Source organism: Penicillium verrucosum (genome assembly GCF_028828655.1).
Source record: "Penicillium verrucosum strain IBT 35672 chromosome Unknown utg000002l_segment0_segment0, whole genome shotgun sequence".
In the NCBI taxonomy this organism is placed as follows: Eukaryota; Fungi; Ascomycota; class Eurotiomycetes; order Eurotiales; family Aspergillaceae; genus Penicillium; species Penicillium verrucosum.
Window position 1 is genome coordinate 1,866,759 of NW_026643211.1, and position 21,803 is coordinate 1,888,561.

General features: G+C 48.4%; 11 protein-coding genes across 11 annotated transcripts; 5 read left to right on the forward strand and 6 right to left on the reverse strand.

Annotated features, from left to right (window-relative positions):
* Positions 1-1,339: 1,339 nt before the first annotated feature.
* On the forward strand, positions 1,340-5,119 carry N7516_006339 (rDNA-binding RNA polymerase I transcriptional factor; the record flags this gene model as incomplete). Its single annotated transcript, XM_057219059.1, has 2 exons — positions 1,340-2,078; positions 3,015-5,119. The coding sequence occupies 2 exons, from the start codon at positions 1,340-1,342 to the stop codon at positions 5,117-5,119; spliced, it is 2,844 nt and encodes a 947-aa protein (XP_057073150.1).
* A 367-nt stretch (positions 5,120-5,486) lies between these two features.
* On the reverse strand, positions 5,487-6,434 carry N7516_006340 (uncharacterized protein; the record flags this gene model as incomplete). Its single annotated transcript, XM_057219060.1, has 1 exon — positions 5,487-6,434. One exon carries the CDS (start codon positions 6,432-6,434, stop codon positions 5,487-5,489), a length of 948 nt encoding a protein of 315 aa, XP_057073151.1.
* Positions 6,435-7,252: 818 nt separating this feature from the next.
* N7516_006341 (uncharacterized protein) lies at positions 7,253-8,788 on the reverse strand (the record flags this gene model as incomplete). Its single annotated transcript, XM_057219061.1, has 4 exons — positions 7,253-7,565; positions 7,635-8,176; positions 8,238-8,686; positions 8,746-8,788. The coding sequence occupies 4 exons, from the start codon at positions 8,786-8,788 to the stop codon at positions 7,253-7,255; spliced, it is 1,347 nt and encodes a 448-aa protein (XP_057073152.1).
* Positions 8,789-9,278: 490 nt separating this feature from the next.
* N7516_006342 (uncharacterized protein) lies at positions 9,279-10,143 on the reverse strand (the record flags this gene model as incomplete). Its single annotated transcript, XM_057219062.1, has 3 exons — positions 9,279-9,556; positions 9,583-9,816; positions 9,879-10,143. The coding sequence occupies 3 exons, from the start codon at positions 10,141-10,143 to the stop codon at positions 9,279-9,281; spliced, it is 777 nt and encodes a 258-aa protein (XP_057073153.1).
* Positions 10,144-12,048: 1,905 nt separating this feature from the next.
* Positions 12,049-12,252, reverse strand: N7516_006343 (uncharacterized protein; the record flags this gene model as incomplete). Its single annotated transcript, XM_057219063.1, has 1 exon — positions 12,049-12,252. The coding sequence occupies one exon, from the start codon at positions 12,250-12,252 to the stop codon at positions 12,049-12,051; it is 204 nt and encodes a 67-aa protein (XP_057073154.1).
* A 344-nt stretch (positions 12,253-12,596) lies between these two features.
* N7516_006344 (uncharacterized protein) lies at positions 12,597-12,800 on the forward strand (the record flags this gene model as incomplete). The annotated part of the gene is made up of 1 exon (XM_057219064.1): positions 12,597-12,800. One exon carries the CDS (start codon positions 12,597-12,599, stop codon positions 12,798-12,800), a length of 204 nt encoding a protein of 67 aa, XP_057073155.1.
* Positions 12,801-13,333: 533 nt separating this feature from the next.
* Positions 13,334-13,768, reverse strand: N7516_006345 (uncharacterized protein; the record flags this gene model as incomplete). Its single annotated transcript, XM_057219065.1, has 1 exon — positions 13,334-13,768. One exon carries the CDS (start codon positions 13,766-13,768, stop codon positions 13,334-13,336), a length of 435 nt encoding a protein of 144 aa, XP_057073156.1.
* A 1,491-nt stretch (positions 13,769-15,259) lies between these two features.
* Positions 15,260-15,574, forward strand: N7516_006346 (uncharacterized protein; the record flags this gene model as incomplete). Its single annotated transcript, XM_057219066.1, has 1 exon — positions 15,260-15,574. One exon carries the CDS (start codon positions 15,260-15,262, stop codon positions 15,572-15,574), a length of 315 nt encoding a protein of 104 aa, XP_057073157.1.
* A 341-nt stretch (positions 15,575-15,915) lies between these two features.
* N7516_006347 (MFS general substrate transporter) lies at positions 15,916-16,137 on the forward strand (the record flags this gene model as incomplete). Its single annotated transcript, XM_057219067.1, has 1 exon — positions 15,916-16,137. The coding sequence occupies one exon, from the start codon at positions 15,916-15,918 to the stop codon at positions 16,135-16,137; it is 222 nt and encodes a 73-aa protein (XP_057073158.1).
* Positions 16,138-16,474: 337 nt separating this feature from the next.
* On the reverse strand, positions 16,475-17,482 carry N7516_006348 (uncharacterized protein; the record flags this gene model as incomplete). The annotated part of the gene is made up of 1 exon (XM_057219068.1): positions 16,475-17,482. One exon carries the CDS (start codon positions 17,480-17,482, stop codon positions 16,475-16,477), a length of 1,008 nt encoding a protein of 335 aa, XP_057073159.1.
* Positions 17,483-18,113: 631 nt separating this feature from the next.
* On the forward strand, positions 18,114-21,017 carry erdS (aspartyl-tRNA synthetase, cytoplasmic; the record flags this gene model as incomplete). The annotated part of the gene is made up of 1 exon (XM_057219069.1): positions 18,114-21,017. One exon carries the CDS (start codon positions 18,114-18,116, stop codon positions 21,015-21,017), a length of 2,904 nt encoding a protein of 967 aa, XP_057073160.1.
* Between the last annotated feature and the right edge of the window lie 786 nt (positions 21,018-21,803).

Sequence of the window (21,803 nt, forward strand, 5' to 3'; positions counted from 1 at the left end):
ATACCAATACTCCACCGAAAATCCACCAGTCCACTCAGATAACGAGCATCACACACCATCTCAGTGATCTGGAAGTTCTCTAACCGCCCCGAACTCGATCAGCTGCAGGCGCCCGCAACAAGACCCCTTGACCTGAGTTCATCCAGTTGAATCCTCTGATTGGATCGTCTAGTACTTGGCTGAATTTGAGCCAACGGGTCATAGGCACGGGCTACGGAGTACTTTGAGCGTGGAATGGATACAAGTGGTTGGTGAAACGCCCGTGCCCTTAGACTAAGAGCCCGGACCTGCATCCGTTTCAATTATATTATTTCTCGGGATATTATCGCATCACACTGTACGGGTCAGTTTTTACGAGGGATGGTATTCGCATGAACCTGCAGACTTCAAGGGTGTTTGATATGGTATGATAGAGCGCAAATAGGACACGTCGGACACGTACACGTCTGTACACGTTTGTCCGATGACCCCTCCATACCCACCTGGGCACATATCCGACACCCTGGAAGATGACCCTGTAGGATGGGGGCTGGAACCAACTCGGGGATACCCATATCCCTTCAAGATTCTAGAGGCGAATAAATAGGCGTAGTTTATGTACTGTACGGAGTAGAAAGAGGCAAATCCAAAGTTTGGATGAACCATTCTATCATTGAGAACACTGGGCCCTGATAGCCAGATCCTCTGAAGTTGAATTCCTGTTGGGCTCCATCCACATCCTTTGGGGGTGTGTTACTGGTCAACCTCAAAACGCTGGTGTAGCGCCCAAAAATCCCCCGTAAGGAGGACACACCCCCCCCCCTTCTTCTCTTTCTTCAACCTCCTTGGGATTGTGTGTGTGTGTGTGTGTGTCTTGGTTCCTTCATTCTCTCCTTATTCTTCTATTCTTTTAGTCCTAGATACAAAGTGATCTGAGATCCTGGACTCCTTTTTATTTTTCTATTTTATTCTTGACCGGTGCACCCATTCCTTGACACAAGAGACTGTTATTCATTCCCCTCTATATTTTGCTGCGCAAAATCCAAAAAAAGAGGACTCGACATTCATTTTTGCATCTTTCAAATGTTGCAATAGAATTTGAAATTCGAAAACACAACCTACAATCAATCGGTCAATCTGATACTGGACATTCCAGTTGATCTTACATTCTTTGCGCGATCGTCTTACCACGCGAGAATCAAATACGCATCCGATCGCAAACCGCGACCAGATACCCCTCAAAAAAAAAGCAAAATACAAAATCTCACACATTGCATGTGTAGAGTTATAAATCAATTCCCGACCGTGTCAAAACGCACCGTTACCATATTTTGAACTTGATCAAATCTCCGACTCCGCCATGTCGACCCTCACAAGAGCATTCACCCGGCGCAATAAGCGCCCAGAAGTGTCCGCACCCATGGCGTATAATGGCGAAGGACATGTGCGACTCAACTCGGCAAGTATAAAGCGCAGCAACATCTCTGGTCCGGTCCAGCTTTTGTCCACGACGAACATGCTAGCCTACGACGCCCCCGATATCAATAATATCAGCGGCTCTTCATCTGCCTCATCACTAGGATCGCGTGACGATTCCGACGCCGCCTTCTCCCCGCAAAGTTACGCATCTTCGATGTCCTCGCCCGATGTGTCTCCCTATGAGAGCTCTCCCATTGACCCAAACCCATTGACGTCGTATTTCCCGAAGCGCACGGCGACGGTGACAAGCCACCCGCGTTCCTCCACGGCTTCGTCAACGGCAGATGCTCCGCTGGTGCCCAAGCGGGCTCTGTCCCACACCAAGCGGTCCCACCAGGAGCTCGCTCACAAGCGTTCGGTCTCTAGGATGTCCCCGCCTCCGCTGAACGCGGCGCGCAACACACCGGGCATTCGTGCAACACAGGAATTCTTCCAGGCCGAGCCGCATCCATTCGGCAAAGAGCTAGAGCAGGTGAACGAGGTTGTGGAGGAATTTGGGGGCTTGAATATGCTCGATGATGAAGAGCGGCTTCTCTATGCCAAGGGGCTCAGGAAGTTCTCTGTCGAAGAGTATCTTGTGGAAGTTGAAGAACTGTACGGCAACATTTTCGAGGACACACGTGGACCTATGACCCCATCTTGGTTCTAACATAATTGCTGCCTTTACCCCCCGGTTGATCCGGGGCGATCAACGACACGAGATTGCGGACTCGCAAGGACTGGATATTCCTCGCTTGACCCGCTATGACGACCAACTATTATTCTTTCTTTTACGACTATTGCCCCTTGTTTACACGATACCATGGGAGGACCTTTTCCCACGCTCAATCCTGATTTTTGAATTTATACCTGCCATTTTACTCTTTTCTTCCCGTAATAGACGGTTTCCTTTTATCGTCATTCATTTGTGTCTCATTTGGGGTCAACTGCTTCATATGATTCTTTCATGAGGTTTACAAAGTCTTTGTGAGGATTCTGGGGGTATGTCAGGGGACTTTTTGGAAGTCTCGTATGGATGACTCATATGGAGTCTCATTGATGTTTCATTCCGGAGTCTCAAATATATTCCAATAGACACGTTTCAATGGTGCCTTTGAGCTTGAATACAATAAGATGTAAAGGAGTAGTAAAGGAGAATGTAGTTATACAATGTGACAATCTTGGAATGAGCAAATGATGACATAAGTCAATATTACCCAAATGGGCATAGCGTAGGGCTCACCGACACGGTCACGGGTGCTCCGCTGGGCTCCACAAGTGACCGAAGGAAAAGAAGGAAAAATTTCGCTTTGCTTTGCTTTGAATTCAGCAACTCGTCCATTCTGTCTGCATCCGATTTTATCTATCTCAACCAACTGGACTTCCACGGATGCAGACAGACTGTTGCCCTTTTCTCCTATTCCAATCTGTAGCATAAGCCCCAAGATCTCGACGTGCAAAAAGTGTCGTGTGCTTGGACCAGTCCTCAATAAGCTCCGACGTTGAATCCAAAGTCGACGGGATTTGATTTCGGCCAGAGTGCAGAGGAGTAAATGTCGACACTGGTTGCTGTCTAGAACCTGTCCTACACCCCTTCTTCCTCACATTCGGCCATGGTCTCCCTTGCCACGACTTCACGCAAACCGGCGCTACAGCCCACACCTACGATATCCCGATCCAAAATGCTTCCAACTTCTTCTCCCGTCCCGATTCTCAAAACTTCGAAAGCTCCTCCCGTGGTCACCGGCTCGAAACGCAAGATGAGCGAAATGGACCTCCCCCCTCCCCTTCCTCATCCCAGGCAGATGACGCGACGGAAGCCGTTCCTCCCAACAAGAAGCGACCCCGCGTCCAGTTTGACCAAGATGTGAAAATACACGATATTGCCTCATCAGAGAAGAGCCTTGCACTTATTCGGGAGGAGGTCCGCGCGGCTATCCACCGACATGTCACGATGTCAGAAAGCGAAGGCTACGACCGAATCAAGGGAATGTTTTCTGCCGATCCAACAAAGAAGGACGATGACAGCTTGCTTGCCTATGAATCACCAACACATACATCTTTGCGGAACCACCTTCTTGGTCTGATCTCGCATGTCGCCTCCTTGGACCGCTCCTGCAGCGGGTTGGTCAATGCCATCATCAACAGCGAGTGGCTCGGACGGGACGAATCCTACGTGAAGCTGTACATCCGGTTCTTAGGAAACCTTGCCGCCGCACAGGGTACCTTCCTCGGTCCTGTCTTGAAGATGCTAGCCACCAAACTCGGATCCATCCCTCGAGGAATCGGTCGACTCCCTGGTTACGCCGTTGTGTCACCATCCGAAATGCATACTCGAGTCCATATGGCAATGCGCCATGTGCTGCGGCTCATCCCGGCCGGTAGTGGATCGCTCTCCCCGATTTTGTCTACCCAGTTCCCCGTCGACTCAGATTCAGCTAGTGCGAATGTCACCTACACTCGCAATCTCATCCAAATCATCACCTACGCCCGAGAGCTCCAGTCTGACATCCTGGCTCTTATCACCGAGAAGCTTGTCAAGGTCGACGTTGAAATCCAGGTCGATATGGAGGACTTCGAAGAGGAGGTCGGCGAAGAAATTCTGGATGAGGTTGACGATGAGGAAGATGATGATGCCTCGATTGCCAGCGAGGAATCAGAAGATGACGAGACCAAGGGGGCCAAGAAGATCAAGGACAACATTCTCAAAGTGGATGGCATGATTGATATCCTCTTTGAATACTTTTCGCCCCCGTTCACCTCGGGCACCCTAGATGATCAGGAGAATGCGTTGGATCTGCTCCTCAGCCACTTCCAGTCGATCATCCTTCCTACATACCGATCCCGTCACTCGCAGTTCCTCTTATTCCATTTCTCCCAGGCCTCGCCCGTGCTCGTTGATCGCTTCGCGTCCACATTTGTGCAGCTTATCTTCAACAAGCTGCAGCCTGGCATCCTGCGCCAGTCCGCAGCCGCATACCTAGCCAGCTTTGTTGCACGTGGTGCCCATATCTCCGGAGAAGTGGTTCGCGATGTCTTCGACCTTCTACTCACACACCTCAATAGCTTACGTATGGATTATGAGGATAGCTGCCGCGGTCCCGATCTCCGTCGCTACGGACCTTTCTACTCCACCGCACAAGCACTTCTGTACATCTTCTGTTTCCGATGGCGGGATCTGACGACCGCTGCCGCTGATGGTGATACTCCTGACCAGGTGGATGAGCTTGAGCCGGGCCAGATCACATTCCCTCCCAACATCAAAGAATTCCTTCACAAATGCATCTATTCGCGACTCAATCCGCTCAAGGTGTGCTCCCCGGCCATCGTTGCCGAGTTCGCCCGCATCGCCCACCACTTCCAATTCCTATACGTCTATCCTCTCCTCGAGACCAACAAGCGCATTCGCGTGACTGCCTTCAGGAACCTTTCCAATCTCTCCGACCCTCGCTTCAGCCACGTCGGTCGTGAGATCCGCGCTGGTGATAACATCGGCTACCAACTGGACGCATACTTCCCCTTCGACCCCTACCAACTTCCCCGCAGCCGTCGCTGGTTGGAAGGCGACTACGTCGAGTGGCGCGGTATTCCAGGTCTCGACGACGCCAACGAGTCAGACAGCGGAGCTGACGAGTCTGATGATGAATCCGGCGACGATGTCACTGAGACTGATGAGGAGTGAATTGGACACGATCTATCTTACTCGAATCAGGAATTAGATGTTTGGTTCGAATTTTTTGTTACTTCAGCGTGGCGTTTGGGATTTCCACCAATATTTACGATCTTTCGATCTTGTTTTTTTTTTTTTCACAAAAAGTTCCCCGATACCTTATGACTGATGATGTCGTTCTTCTTGAGCGGGAACTTATCCGGTGGAATTCCTGAGAAACTTCTTGTCTCGTGCATTACCATAGTGCTGATCAACATTTGAATCTAGCTGTTCAAAAAATGGGAAAATCATTACATGAAATTTCGTGAAGTCTTATTTATAACTCTCATAACGGTCTATAAGATGCAAGATTAAATGTACATGAATCCATATCCCCCGGTCATATCTCACCACCATTATGATTCTTCCAACTGCCAGCATAATGATGCTGGACCAATGAAGGACCAGTGACATTCTCATTGCTGTAAGTATTCGACGTTGCAGCGAATGAATACCCCGGCAAGATCAAAACATCCTCAATCAAAACAGGCTCCAAGAGATTCGAGATACTCGCCATATCAATCGTCTCATTGCGAACCAATTCCAAACTCTTCAAAACCCCACGGGTCAACCGCCTGGGTCCCGTAAAGTCAATCACATCCCCCGTCATCTCCAACGTCAACTCAGAAACAGGAACCCCATATTCCGCGGTCTTCTGCCGAATCCCATCCATAATATCATCAATAACCATCAAAAGATGCGACGAACCGGGCGCCGCCATAATAGTCCAACTCTCAAACTGTCGAATAAACCCATCCCCCCAGCCAACATCAAACTCCCACCCAACAACAAGCCCAGCTTTAGCGCGGATAGTCTCAGGGATCCATTCTCTGATGGGTACATCACCACACGAGACATCAAGATCCGCCCAGATGCCCCCCTCGATGAAAAGAAGCAGATAGCGCAGGAAATCCGCTTTCAGAATCGGCACGGATAGAGAAAGGTAGGCGTGCACGATATCGGGACGATCGCTGAAGTTTTCTTCAACGTATTGATCGCCCGTGAGGTCGGTCATGATCTGCGCGCTATGAGCTGGGTTTTTGTGGAGACAGTCGTCCAGCCATGAGTGTGACTGGTCGCTCAACCCTTTAGGTCCAACTTTGTACCAGAGCTTCTCTGGGATCCGCGGCGAGGCGGGTTGGGAGTCCTTTCTGGATGGATCATATTCAATGGGCCCTTCTGGTGTTGCTAGTCTCATGGGGTGGTAATAGAGGATGAAGAAGAGACATGTTAGGATGAATATGGTTGTGGTGGAGAATTTGGTGAATGATGGGCCCCGGGCGAGCATGGTGACGGTGTAGATGAAGATAAGAGGATTCAAGAGACAGGATAATCATCTACAACATATGCGGCAGGAAAAGCCGTTAGGTTAAGGCTTAAGGCTAAGAGACTGAGATGTCCATCACGATATATTGATTTTCTTTTTCCTTTCGCCCCTGATGAATTTTTTTTTCTCGGACTCTATTTTTAAAAGTGAGACCTCATTTTATAAGGACTAAAAGCCCAATTAAGCGACTCAAACACTTGGGAAATTGGAATTAGTTTGCTTCTATTGGCTAAGCTTGGCAGATTAATCTCCACCTATAGCTAAATATCCATTCTCTTATTCTCTTATTTCCGACTAGTTAACTAGTTGTTTGGAGGTTGAGTAGTGGAGGTGTCTGAGTTCTAAAACTTACCACTCTTCTCTATTAATTCTCGGCCTTGTTTCTAAGTCATTGCTTTCAATTGGCCAATACCTAACTATCACACTTATGATAACTTTCTATATAAAAACCAAGTTGGCCTTGGATCATAGTTTCGGCATCCGTCGACTCCCGAGATCGTTCCCACATCTCAGAATCCAATCACTTAAAAAGGAGGAATCTTCATGATCAAGTGTATACCTTTGTGAAGCCTTTGCTAGCTTCGACTCGAATCTTCACTAGCTCTTTTAGTGTGTTGTGAGTAGTGTGGATACATACTTAGTACGATACATACATGAAACAACCAAAGATCCGTAGGCTCAGTAATTTTACTTAAAATCCACAACTACGGAGTACATATGTATAAAAAGAGGTAATTATCCATCAATGGAAAGTACCTATATACATACAACAATGTAGTTTAGTGCTCGGTATCTGCAATAGAATGCTCGAGATCCGGAAGCTTTCTTTTCCCAATCCGAAGTTTCTTCCGAAGATTCAAAGCCCTGACACGGTATGCGCGCTTTCGCCTCCGGGGAGGATAGTTGACTGGACTCTCACCACCAGTAAAGATAGCCATGTCATAGATCAAGGCACCAAACAAAGCACCAGTGATGTCTGCGACCCATGGACCCCAAATCCACCATGCATGGTATTCTCGGAAGAGATGCCCACCCCATCCAGCCATGACAGCAACAATTCTCGGGCCGAAGTCTCGAGCGCAGTTGAAACAACTACAAAGAGACCAATAATTAGTTTTAAACCTGGGGGGGGCGTTGGGAATTAGCAATGAAAACACATACCCTCCGGTATTATATCCAAGTGCAAGGACCACAATGGTAATGAGAATCCCAATAATAAATGCCTGCATTCCCGCTCCTGGGGGTGCATTTGTATCATCTCCCAGAGCGAGAATAGAACCAACTAAGATTGCGCTGCCCAAAAACTCGGTGAAGAATGCAGTCGCAGGATGCACAAATGGTTTCGGTAAGGTGATAAGAGCCTGGGCGGCGACGCTTGCATTCTGAGGCACTTTGGCTAACGTGGCGACTTCGACAATGGCGTCGTGGTATACCGCGTACGATATACCCCCTGCCGTGATAGCACCGAGGAGTTGCGCAGCAATGTATATCACGCATCGACGCGCGGGAAACCCGCGAAATACAGATAGCGAGATTGATATGGCTGGGTTTAAATGGCCACCAGACATACCTCCAGTAGTATAGATAGCGGTCATGAACCCAAATCCCCAGGCGGCACTTTGAGAAGGGTATGATCCGGCCTGTCCAGAGGAAGTGAAGTTGGATAAAGTAGCGCAAAGACCAATTGTCATTGCCATAGTTGTCTGGCAAACATCATATTTATTAGCAAATCATTTGAACTTTTGGGCGATATCAAGAGCTTACTCCGAGCCATTCGGCCATCGGCTCGCGAAGATAGTGACGAATTTTCGACCAAGTGTTGAAAAAGCCGTCTTCCCGGGGATCAGTGACCTTCTTCGCTCGCTTTTCCGACTGCTGTTTCCGACCTTCGTCTGTCTGAATTGGATCCTCGTCGCTCTCTGTCATGTCGCCTTTATCCTCTTTTCGATCCTCTGGTAAGGCGCCGTGACGCATTCCAGGCCGAACAATATGAGGGAGTGGCTGAGCCAGACTCCAGGTTGGACCCTCATCTCCTTTGTCGGCCTGAGAATTGTACTTCTCGTACTCTTCATCTGTGTAACCACGGTTGTTGTTCGGATTCTGCGCGCCAGAGCCCGCTAAACTAAATGATGGGTATTGGCCCATGCCATCATTCTTGCTCCCTTCTTCTTCGGTGCCTTCTGGTTGCTCGCATTCGGGGGCTTCCATGGCATCTATCGGTGTATTAGCGTTATTCCTGTTTCGCAGTGATTTATTCAAGCCTTTCTCATACCTTTGACACCGGCATCCCAGTCAGGTTCCCGTGAGGATCCCATCACCACAAAAATGAGAAAGAATAAACAAATTTGTGCAGGACTAACACAGTAAGGAAAAGTTTAGGATAATTTTACATACGACGTTCTAATCATTTTTAAAGCTTTGATCTGCCAAGTTAGAAAGAAGCTTGATTTCAGACCCAGAAAAGAGTGTGATGTGTAGCTCCACTCTTTCGTCACCGTTCATCCTGAACCTTGGAAATCCCCGTACTTGGATCCCACTTGATGTAGACATATAATTGTGGATGCTATTCCGCATATATAAAACAGACGTTGCGGGCACATACACCCGTGTTGATCAGAACTAGACCTTGCCTGAAGACTGCCAAATACCCAACCCGCCTTTTCTTTTGTCCGTGAAGCTCCCATTGGGAAACTACAGCATTAAACCTGGTGAGAGCCAGCCTATCACCCAAGCATATAAATCCCCTCTCAACTACCCATCCTTCTAGCGCCAAGTCGAAGAAACCATGATAACCACACCCCGCCGTCAACGTAAGGTAGTCTCCAACTCTTGGGGCGGGTTGTAGGCAGAGAGCTCAGTAGGAGGAGAATAAGCCGGTTTCTGTCCCGGTCTATCCAAGTATGCCGTTGTCGCAGCAGCCTGGGATTGGAGTCCCGCCACCGAAGCCTGAACAGAGAGTCGTTTTCTCCGTTCGAATAATGCCCAACCGAGCGCAGTGAGAAGCAGGACTCCTAGAGGTATTCCCACCCCAGCCCCGATCGCGACAGCATTGTTATTTCCCCCTTCCCTATTACCATTGCCCCCTTATCCTCGTTCGGTGTTGTGGGACATGCAGTTGTGCTCGAATCCGCCGTGGTGTTTGAGCTAGTATCACCAGAAGTGTAATTGGCGAGCGCAGCCTTACCCGAAATCAACTCCCCGGAATTAATTGTGAAGGGGGAGCCAGCGTAACAAGCGAGGTCGCCTGACGAATTGACTACAACAGAGTTGGCGCAATAGTAAGACTTCTTGTCCATAATGTGATGCAACGGCAGCGCACACCCTTTATTGCGCATATCGGTTGCTGTAATCAGAAAAAGTGTTAGCTTTTGAAGCAGGGCCTCGAAATTTATGAGATCGGCTTACCTTCAGAACACTTATCGTCGCATCCGCCGTCTGGCCAGTTTTTATTGGTGCAGCTGCCTCGACTCAGCGCATATGGTTGTGAGAGCCCATAACAAACCCCATTGCTGAGACAAATCGAATCTTTGGAGCAGCATGGTGAGTCTGCGTCACCTGAAAAACAGGGGACGTCGTCGAGGGCAACATCCCCGCTAGGAAAATAGCACTGCTTGGCTGCTGCGACCAGGGACGCAAATATGGAGAGGTGGAGAAGGGAACGGGGGACCATCGCGAGATGAAGGAATATTGAAGCAGCTGGATGAGGAGTATTCTACAGTCCCATTATCGCAATGGGAGAAGAAAACATCAAAGCTAGAGTTGCACGAAGACCCCGTCAAATAGGGATCGACATCGTAGGGGCCGCTATAATCATGCAGCATCTTTTGAGCTAAGTGTTACACCAATAATGGCATCCTAGTGGATAAGCAACGGGGATGAGTTTGGGGGCCAGGCGCGTACAACAGGCAATCCAAGAGAGAGGGGTAGTTAGATCATTTCCACTTCGGGAAAGAGTCAAAGACGATACCTGCTTGTTGTAGTTTTGTTCGTCAAGAACAATATCAGGCAATACCCAACTTTCTCACCAAGTTAGTACCTATATAATAGGTATCAGACGATAGCGCTTGGAGTTACGACTACAATGAACTAATTCTCAAGGCCGTAGTACGAAGACGTACAGGGGCCTGGTTTCAAACCCCTTTTGGGCGTGCGTTTATGCCTGATTGCCTTAATTTAGAACAGCAGAAAAGTTAAAATACCTAAATTACTACTTAGGTATTACACATGTGCCTTAGTAATCTAAATACCCTGATTCTGCGGGCGTCTGCAAGTCCAAAAAATGAAGCTTGCAACCGCCAGACAATATGGAGATACCTGAATTTGTATGCAGTCCAAAAGCTTCGTCTAGGCAGGTTGATGTATTAACAATTTACAGTACACTGTATTGGGGCGGTGTAGAAAGCGGTACCAATTCAGGTATTCAGGCATCAACCCCCTCCCAATAGGGTTATAGGGTTTACCAGGCCGTAGGAGTCCAGATGTCAGGCTCTCTTCTCAGCCCTATTTTTTCAGCTCTCATTATACCCGAAGACTTATCGGATCTCTTTGCGAAGCATTGTTTCCCCCGCTTCTGAGTTGGAACGCACACGAAGATCAGCGCCTCTGTGCATGAGTCTCCATGTCTCCTTGAGCCAGATCGTCGACATAAATTAAATGCTTTAGACAACACCAGCTGTTTCAATTGACATATCCCTAAGCCCAGTCAATGGATTCCAACTGAAGACATATATCAACCGAACAATATCAGTTTCAATGCAGATCCGGTCGGGCCGACCACCTACCACGCCTGACTATCAGAGATTGACAGTTCGGCAAACCTCCACTCCATAAAATGTAACTACACACTAGTGTGACGTCGGAGACTAGATATATAGGACTGATGTTGATCCATTTGAGGTCTGGGGCAATAGACCAAAGCTAGAAACGTTGCATGTATAAAGTGCTCGTATGGTATAACCCTAAATAGCATTGATTTGCTTCTAAACCCAATATCAATATGGAAGCGTCATTCCGAAGCACATTACCTAACGAGTACGGGAAATATTCATGAGTCATGTCCGGAAAACTCGCAGGCGAGGTAGAACTAAATATATGCACGTGTCTGGCAATAAAGCACAATATGTGTTATATATATATATATGTGCTAGGAATGGGGAACATAGATCATGTAGTGCGTCGAGACGATGCTAAATAAGAAGTGTTCCTAGGCTGAATGAAAGGAACAAGTCATATCGTATATACAATAGCAAACTATATGTGCCTGCTCATGGTTATTGTACTACCCAATAAGTAAGCGTAATGGGTGGGAAAGTAACGATATTCCAACATTCACTCTCTTCCCCTTTTCGCCCCTTTTCGTATATCGGTGAGTAGTTCGGGGTGAGCAGCCGACGAGATCGAGCATCAACAGTTGAGCTAACTGTTCACTGGCTTTTCGAAAGTGCGGTCGTTCCTAGGCGAGGAAGCATTGGTGGAAATGATAGCAGCCTCGGCATGACTTGTCAGCTATAAATGGCACTCGAGCACAATTTCTGATCCAACCCATTGAAAATTATCACTCGCCAATAAACTGCTTCTACAATACCGAGACTGGACCACTCGTGGCAGCATTGCCCAGAAACAGAAGGTCGCCATTGCCGTAATTGGCGGGGCTGGCAAAGACAGTAGCAACAAGAGCGAAAGCAGCAATGACGCGTACATCATGGATTCTCAAAACTCTGTTGACATTTTGACGACGTGGAGGAGCTGAAACAACATCTAATCGCTGAGGCACAAGCATCGTCGGAGGGAAGCTCCTTCGATGCAAGGGGAAGATACTATTCTTTCACTGGCGATATAAACTTTTCACTGTTCATAGTGACCCAACAGCGGATCTGGAAATGATCCGCGAAGGCCCTTGTATTCCACGTATTTTAGCATTGAACGCAGCCATCATGGATCCATTGGTGTAGGGGATCTGTTGCAATTAAATTACTCAGATGAAATACTACCTTATGGTGCCCTTCCATGGGAAATATTTAATGACCCGATGTGCAGAACTTTAGGTCAACGCATACCGTTATCCGCCGTCATTTACAAGCCACCATTCAAATTCCAACAGGCAGATCTAGCATTCGATTCACCATGCAGCCTCTTCTCCTTATCAGTACATTTTTGTTCGGCATGGCCATGGCAGCCCCAGTACCGCAAAGCGAGGAGGGTGGACTATTGGGAACTCCGATCACGGGCGACATCGGCCTTTCTGGTCCTACTGGCAATCTCGATATTAGTGGTGAAGTGAGTGAGAGCCCTAAGCCGTACAAGGCGATTATTCAGATAAAGAACTAACAGCAGGAATAGTTTAAAGCCCTTACTGATCTTGTGAGTAATAATTTGGCATACTAAAGAAAGCGAACAGAGCTGACAGGAGCAAACTAGCTCGGTCTTTAGACCAACCCACGAAAGGCTAGTATGTATCCTTGTCAGTACAGCTACTCAATTACATGCTAACGATTTAGCAATTGCTGCTCTTAATATACAATTCATTTCAAGTTACTTGGCCTTACTAATTCGTTAGATCCGGTGGGACTTATGTCGAGATTGATTGCTTATTATCCTAATGTATAATTATGTTTAGCTGCCTTGATATAGGTTTTACCCTTTTTAGGTTTTCCTATGTACTTGTGCAAATGCAAAGGCGTCCCATTGAGCAACCTAATATAAAATTTCTTCTGGCGCTCGACGAATCTCGACATGCCAGATCACTGAAAGGAAATTCAAGTTCGTCTGTAGGAAGTGCTGCACTCTGTCAAGGTGAACGAAATCCTTCATCCATCCATACATCCATACTGTAAGACACTGATGTTCTGAAATTCAAGCAATCATAGTCCTTCACCAAAGGCAATCGCCCACCCCTTTATGCTGTAATCACATATCTCCCCTGTAGTCCCCATCTCACAGCAATCTGCCTCCGGTGGCAGCCAAATATCATATATGAAAAGCGTCCTTGCGAGCATCACATTCAGTTTCAACCAAGCCAATTTCCACCCAACGCAAGACCTTGGTCCCACACCAAATGGACAGACTACCTTCTGCGCTCGCGCAAGAGCCTCTGAATCAATCCCAGCTTCAGGGTTAACGAACCATCGTTCTGGCCAATAGTCGTCGGGCTTCTGGAAATAATCCCCGTTACGCATAAGGGTGTATATTGAGGCTCCGATGACTGTCCGTTCGGGGATATATTCACCGCCTACTGTGATGCCACCGGTTTGCACACAGCGAGGTGATATATTTGGGACTTCTGGGACGAGTCGCATGGTCTCATTAACACAGGCTTGTAGGTAACTGCACGAATCTAACTTGGGCCCCATTCGACAACCGGAGATCACTTTGCGAGGTACATGGTACATTCATTACTGGGCGATCATTCTTTACTGGGCGATCATTCCTTACTGGGCGACCAATGGAACAGCCCCAGTGTAATTCCAGTTTCAGTAGACCGCAAATTTCCCATAAATGCTCAGTTGCCGAGATTCTTCTAGCGCTAGAACAATCTCACGGTGGCTTGTTTATGGCCTTCACCTCATTTCCCCTGGAACCACGGGAAATTTGTGGGCCCTCCAGAGCAGCAATCTACACCATATCTCGTCCCGCATATGGGTAAGCCGACCCTGAGTACTCCGCCCCGATTTCCAAAGGAATATTGCAATTTCTATCTCCCATCACTAGCCGATAAGTAGTCCTGAATCCATCAGATGGGGAAGCTCATAATACACATATCGGTAGTCCAGTTAGGCTCCATCTACCGCTCTGCTGCGGGTATAGCAAAGTGATCTTATGCTACCTTCGCTATACAACTAAATTTAAGCCTATTGACCTTCTACTAGTTTCGTATAAACTCGGTCACTATATCTTCGAGCAACAATCCATGTGCTGTTCCCTTTCTTTTCAGTGTGCCGCCTTCCATTTTGCGTTATATTTTATGTGGCGTATCACATCCATCTTCCTTCCATATTATCATATCATTCATACGGACCTACGCTTCCATGGTTGTACGCTCGTAGATAGTAACCGAGTAGCTAGGGAGTGCATGTGAAATTGTATTTATCCCGCTTATGAACCATCCCTTGATCCCCCTACAATGCCCGTCAATCCGCTTAATAGATACTCCCAACATTTCCTTTTTCGACGGAGGCGATCAACGACCGCCATTCATACGCAATGTCGAGGTCAATGGGTTGAACTAATGGCGAACAATGTGTTGTTAATGGTCCAATGATGTAGATGGCTGTTGCTACGTCTTAAAAATACCTAGGTACTAAAGAGTATGGAAGAGTCGATCCGGATCTGGCATTCCCGTCTCATGTGGGGCAAATTTAGATCGAAAGCGGGTCAGTGTGGTGTACATGATTGGTCTAAATTTCTAAGGTTTAAAGTGTATATCAACCTTGGAATGACGCTGCAATTTGCATACCTACCTAGGTGCCTAGGTAGGTACCTAGGTATATTATTCGCTGCTGAAAAGGTGTGAAACTAACCGGATGTGGATGTTACGTTTGCGATTGCCAATGATCTATTAGGTAGGTTGGTATGCCAGGGTTGTTCTTTGGTGGCGCCCGTGTGAACTTAAAGTAAACTACTTGTGTGTTAAGTTATGTCCTCAAAAATTCCAATATCATTGCTCAGTGCGTCTGTCTGGTCAGCCCCCATTGAAGCTTTTCAAACCCGGTGTGGCTTGGCAACGTCAATACTAACACATACCACAGGGAAACTCTCCAAGGTATATGAAGACCAAATCCTCACCTACTATGACAAACCTTGAGCAAGGGCATCAGACGCCTGCCGTCTGTCAGTCAACGTTGGGAAGTTCAGTGCGTGGTGTTGAAAATGGCGCGTCTACTGTCACGGCGGACACCGCTTACGACGCCGAAGACAATAATGCAAAAGAAGTCTCCAACGGCAATGAAGCTTGTTTCAATGACCAGAATCTCCGAGTGCCTAACGCTCGCCATTGGAACTCAAAATACAAACTATTTGTTTCGTTTAGTGCCATTTCTTCTTATTTTGTTATGTGGGTCAATGTATTCAATCTCGCCGTCCAATATCGAATAAACCTGACCTGAACTGTCGTGATGCATTAGTACATTGGCAACGTCGGTATACATCGCGAGTATTGCAGGAATCATGCAAGAGTTCCAAATTGGATCGATATTGGCCATTTCCCCTATAACGTTCTATGCAATGGGATTTGTCAGTCATTGGACCCATTTGCACGTCTGCGCTCCCAAAGGAGTTTGGCAGACAATATATCTACAAGTTCTCTTTGTTTCTGCATCTAGTCTTCACCATCATCGGTGGATCAGCCCAGAACTTTCGGACATTAGCAGTCGCCCGTGGCATCTGTGGGATAGTTGGGTCTCCCTGCGTGACCATTTTCTCGGGCCTATTGAATGATCTATAGAAGATGCCCGAGGACAAATCGGGGGGTATCCTGTTCGTAGTATATGGCATCATGGGCGTAGTTGCTAGTAAGGTTGGCCCTATCGCAGGCGAGGCAATAGTCGTGGACCGTGACTGGCGCTGGACCTTTTGGCTCACAGCGATGCTAGTTGGGCTATGTGTCGTCAGGGGATGTGCTGGCGTGCATGAGAAAACAAAATGCGACTGCTATTATCGCTGGAGCTAGTGCAGTGAAAGTTCCAACCACAAACCCTGCGAGGAAATCCCCGGCTTTCCAGCCTGAGTTTCCGCTTGGTTTTCAGTGCCGCAGCCGAGGTGGGTATTATATATATACGATCCCAACCAATACAATCTGATAAGACAGTTACAGTTACAGCTACACTGTATCTATGTTATAGGTAGATATGTATATATGGAACAGGCTGATAAACTGATAGTAGGATAAGCATATCAAACAACGCTATGTGTAGTTGACGCCGTGGATGCCAGTTCAAACGCCAAAGTCAAGTCCCGCAGTGCTGAGATAAACCCTAAGAATAAAACATGAAAAGTTAAGAAATCGATCACCGGTCGAAGATAGCCTTCATATCCGCACAGGCATCGCGGTATAAAATGTCCACGCTGCTTTGGTCCCGCCACGGATTGGGTGATTTATCCCACGCATGCCGAGCTTTCTCGATGAGCATGGCACGGGGCCGTTTACCGAGACTCTCTAAGCGGCGAACGAAAGATTGACCCTCCTTCATCAACATATCCCACTCGCAGATAAAGAGAAACACGTCGCGGGGAAGAGCCTCAGACAGCATACGGTCAGATGCGTGGATGGGAGAAGCATAGGGGGAAACACGTTCGTCCAAATCAGGGATATAGGCCTCATCAAAGAGGGTGGTGAAAAATGCCGGGAGAGCCTTGTCCGGCATTAGACTCATCGCACGACGGTGATCGCGAGATTCTTCAAAGTCTAGAATCGGGTACCAAGAGAACAAAGCAACGATGTTGAGATCGCTGACCTGATTGAGCAAATTTTGTGTGGATTCCGCTCGACCCAGTTGGTCCTTCGCCTCCGTGGACATTCTGCTGTGCAGTCGCAGGGGCACTGTGACAGCCAGGTTGCCGCCCGCCGAGAACCCGCTCAGCGCCACACGGCTCACGTCTAAACCCAGTTCGCCAGCATGTGTCGCCAGATATAGTAATGCCTCGACTCCATCGTCTACTGCCGCGGGAAATGGGTGTTCGGGTGCTCGTCGGTAGGCGACACTCACCATTACGGCCCCGACATTGTCCAGTACTGTTTTCGCCCAGCGAGAATCATCCGTGGCAGCACCAATTGTGAAACCACCACCGTGGAAGTTGACGGCAACGGGAAATCGATGGCCTAGCCTTCGCTGCTCATGATAATTTGGTGGACAGTAGAAGTGGAGGACGACGGGGTGGCAGGAGTCGGATATGACGATACGGGTAAATAACGGTCGCGGTGGTCGGGGGGCGATCTCGTGCAGAAACATGCCGATCCGCATGAGGAACCGCCAAAATATGGCCTGCACATATAGCCACCAACGAGATGAGGCCATGATGCTGCAGTGGGCAAGTGATGTTCGTCCTATCGATTTGGTATGTGCATCGGAGGGAGTCGGAAGGGGATAAGACGGGGGGGGTTAATACCGTAAGACGAGGTGAGATATTTTGAGATTGTAGGCAGAACCAAGAACCAAGAATCGACCTCGGGAGGATGTTAATGAGGGGAAATAGAAAATAAGCACAGTGAGAGACTTAAGTATCGGAGTAATATTGAAATAGAGTGTGTACAACGTACATGTTAAGGCTGCAGGACCTCTTGATACCAAGAAAATCAGGCTTGGGCTTGGATATCGGATGATGTCATCATTCCAGGGCCAGGTCTATGTTTTGCACTTTTGGACTTTTGGAAGTTTTTTAGGGAAATAAATAGTTTGATTCTTCTATTAACTTCTAATTCTACTATTCAACTATTCAATCATCTTCAATTCCATCTAATTATCCCACACAATTCCTCGACCTCGGGACTCGGGATTATCCTTTTACATAGGCCCAACCTTCCAGGGTTCAACCAGATTGGAAATCGCCCGTTCCGGCCCACCCCCCACTTCTTCCAGGTCTCTTATATATATATACAATTCTCCCTCTTCTTTCTTTTCTTCTCTCTATCATAAGACTTCAAAAACAATGTCGATTAAACGTGCCCTCTCAAAGGCAATCAGAGGACACCTGGGTGGTGAGGATGACACCTCCGGTTCTAACATTCGCTCTGCCCTACCCCCCAAAGTTCGTACCAACCAATCTCGGTCTGGTTCCCCCACCGCATCCCCTCGTCGCAGCATTCTCAGCAACTTCCTACGTGATAGGAATGATTATGTTTCTTCATCTGAAGATGTCTCCGATGACTCTTCTTCCGGTACCTTGAGCAAAAATCAACAAAAACGGTTGGTGCGTCAGCACCGTCGAAGCGAGCGCAGTCGTCTTAGCGAGGAGATGTTCTCCGAGACCGACCGCCGCCATAAGGAAGAGGAGATTGCCAAAGCTGCGGCGGAGGAAACGCCTGACATGAAAGCTCGATATGGCGAACTTCCCCTAATGCAGTCTTCCACTCGAACACGAGAATCGCGGACTCGGATCGATGACATAAACCTTGCCATGGATGGACAGGAAGTGTTCTTCAGCGCACGATTGCACGTCATTCGTCGAATGAGTGCCAAGCTAGTGTTCCTGGTATTCCGCCAGCAGCTAGGTACCTTCCAGGGTGTTTTGCATGAGCGGGAGGGGATCTCGTCTCTCGCCATGATCCAATGGGTGGAGCACCTCCGAGTGGGGTCTTTTGTCACTGTCCGTGGCACTGTCCAGAAACCCGAAGTTCCAGTTTTGGGCTGCTCAATTCATGATGTCGAACTGGTCATTAACTCAATTCACCTCCAAGTTCGCCGCGAGGAACCTGTCCCCTTTAGCGTCTATGAGGCGGAGATTCGGACTAACGAAGAAGAGAAGGCCGAGGGCCGCCGCAACCATATCCCGGACCGGACACGTTTGGCCAACCGAATCCTTGACCTTCGCACCGCAACCTCGCAATCTATCTTCCGTCTTCAGGCCGTAACATGTAATCTTTTCCGTTCCGCCCTTGATGACCGCGAATTCGTCGAAATCCACACCCCGAAGTTGCAAGGCGCCGCTACGGAGTCTGGATCGAGTGTCTTCCAGGTCAACTATTTCGGCCGGCCTGCATTCCTTGCCCAGTCCCCTCAATTGGCGAAGCAGATGGCGATTGCTGCTGACTTCGGCCGCGTCTACGAGATTGGTGCTGTTTTCCGTGCCGAAAACTCCAATACCCACCGTCATCTTACGGAATATACTGGATTGGATCTTGAGATGGCTATTGACGAGCACTACCACGAGATGCTGGACACCCTCGATGCTGTGATTAAGAATATCCTCAACGGTATTTACACCAAACGCCGCCGCGAGGTTGACCTCGTCAAGTACCAGTTTCCCTCCGAAGATGTCGTATGGCTGGAAAAGACGCCGATCATTCGTTTCACTGATGGTATCAAGATGCTGAACGACTCGGGTTGGTTGAATGAAGAGGGCGAGCAGCTGCCTCTAGACGAGGACCTGGGTACCCGTGATGAAATTCGTCTGGGTGAGCTTGTCAAGGAGCAATACGGTACAGATTACTACGTCCTTGACAAATTCCCTCGCGGTGCACGTCCCTTCTATACGATGCCCGACGCCGAAGACGACAAGTACACCAACTCATTTGACATGTTCATTCGTGGACAAGAGATTGTCTCGGGTGGTCAACGTATCCACGATTCCCACATGCTCGAAGAAAACATGCGTCGTGTGGGCATCAACCCGGATGATATGGAGGAGTATCTCGAAGGCTTCCGCTGGGGTGCCCCGCCCCATGCTGGCGCCGGGGTTGGCCTAGAACGTATCGTGATGCTTATCCTCAAGCTGGGCAACATCCGACTCACATCACTATTCCCTCGCGACCCCAAGAGTTTGCCAGCCAAGCCTGTCTCTGAACAGCTCCGACACCCAGAGTCATCGACCATTGAACCGCCGTGGCAACGTGAGCACAAGGGTCGGGTGGCTTCGGACCCCAGTGAGCTGCAGCCTTTGGAACATCTGATCGCTAATTACGGCGATGCCACATCGACCTCCTGGTTTGATGACCGCTTCAAGATCTGGCGTGACATGGCCACTGGTGCAGCCGTCGCCTATGTGCCTAGCTCCAGCAACTACGCAATCATTCCTGGTAACCCGGCCTGCGATCCCAAGCAGTACTCACGCACAATTACACAATTCTTGCAATGGCTACGCCGCGAGACCAAGTTCAAGCCCGTGTGGATCCTCTGCTCTCCTGAGGTTGAGACTATCCTTGGCGAGAGACTAGGCTGGCGCAGTTTGTCCTGTATCGCCGAAGAGCGCGTTGATCCATCGCGCAACCAGGCCGCTTCTGACGGGGAGATTGCACGTAAGCTGCGTCGTGCCGAAACCGAGGGCATTAAGCTGGTCTCCATGAACCAAGGTGAGATGGTACCAGACGATATCCGCAAGAAGATTGACGAGCGTGTCGGCGAGTGGCTGTCCAACCGCAAGGGCACGCAAGTGCACCTGTCCCAGATCCGCCCATGGTGTGACTCCGAGCACCGTTGGTACTTCTACGCTCTAGACAAGAACGGCCTCGTCTGTGCCTTTGTCGCTTTGGCTATGCTATCTCCTGCCCACGGTATGCAAGTCAAGTACAGTCTTGATTTCCCCGGCGCACCCAACGGTGTTATTGAGTACATTGTTACGCATGCAATCCAGACCGCCGCCAAGGGCGGCGTCAAGGGCCTCACATTTGGCGCTGGCGCCACTTCCCAGCTCACCGCTGGCCACAACATGCGTGGAACCAAGGTCAAGATGCTGGAGCACACCTACGAAACCCTTGCTAAGCAGTTCCATCTTGTGCGCAAGAGTGAATTCCGTGCTAAGCTCGGTGCCACTGAGGACCCGCTATATATCTCCTACCCGACCCACGGCCTGGGCTCTAAGGGTATCCGCGCGATCCTGAACTTCTTTGAAGATTAAGATTAGAATTAGGCTACGTTATTTTAATGGCTGAGCCATTCACGCAGCTACGATTTAACGGGATTTTTGTGTGATCTTATCATTTGATCTAGATGTCAGCCCGTGGGTTTATCCGAAATAGACTGGCATAAATGCCAATCAGATTCTTGGAGCCGCATAGAGAGAGGAGAGGAAGAAGAGTTGGTTGACCTACACGATAGCTTTTGGTTTTTTTTGTTTTAACTCATATCCCTGTTGTCACCCATATAGCTTTTGCTTTTTATTCCCCACTGTCGTTGCTCATCCATCCTGTATCCAGCACCCCCCTCCCATGTATCTGATTTTGCGGCTTCGGCGTTTAATATTCTTGTTATGCTATCTGAATTCGGCCTTTTACATCTCCATTATATGGCCTTGTTTGTCCGGATCAATGATTCTACACTGGATATGTACACAAACTTCCCCTTGGAAGTAATGATAATACAGTCCCATGTTATAGAATTTTTCTATGAGCTACATAGTTGAATGAGCTTCCAAGGTTGGCTGCTCATTCTTTATAATCTCTCCCATTCATTCCTCATGAATAAGCTTCATTGGATCATTTTCCAATTCACTAACCTTCGTCCTCATCGATGCGCCATTTCTGCCGGTGTGAAGACCTTCCAGAACGGTGAGGTATACAGCTAGTTACCAAACGGCCACTTTAGATAGATATCCAGAGCAACGAAAAAATAGATATCAATGCTTTTCTTTGCTAGGTTCATACATCCTACTACAATCGTACATCTCCCCCCAAAACGCACAAGT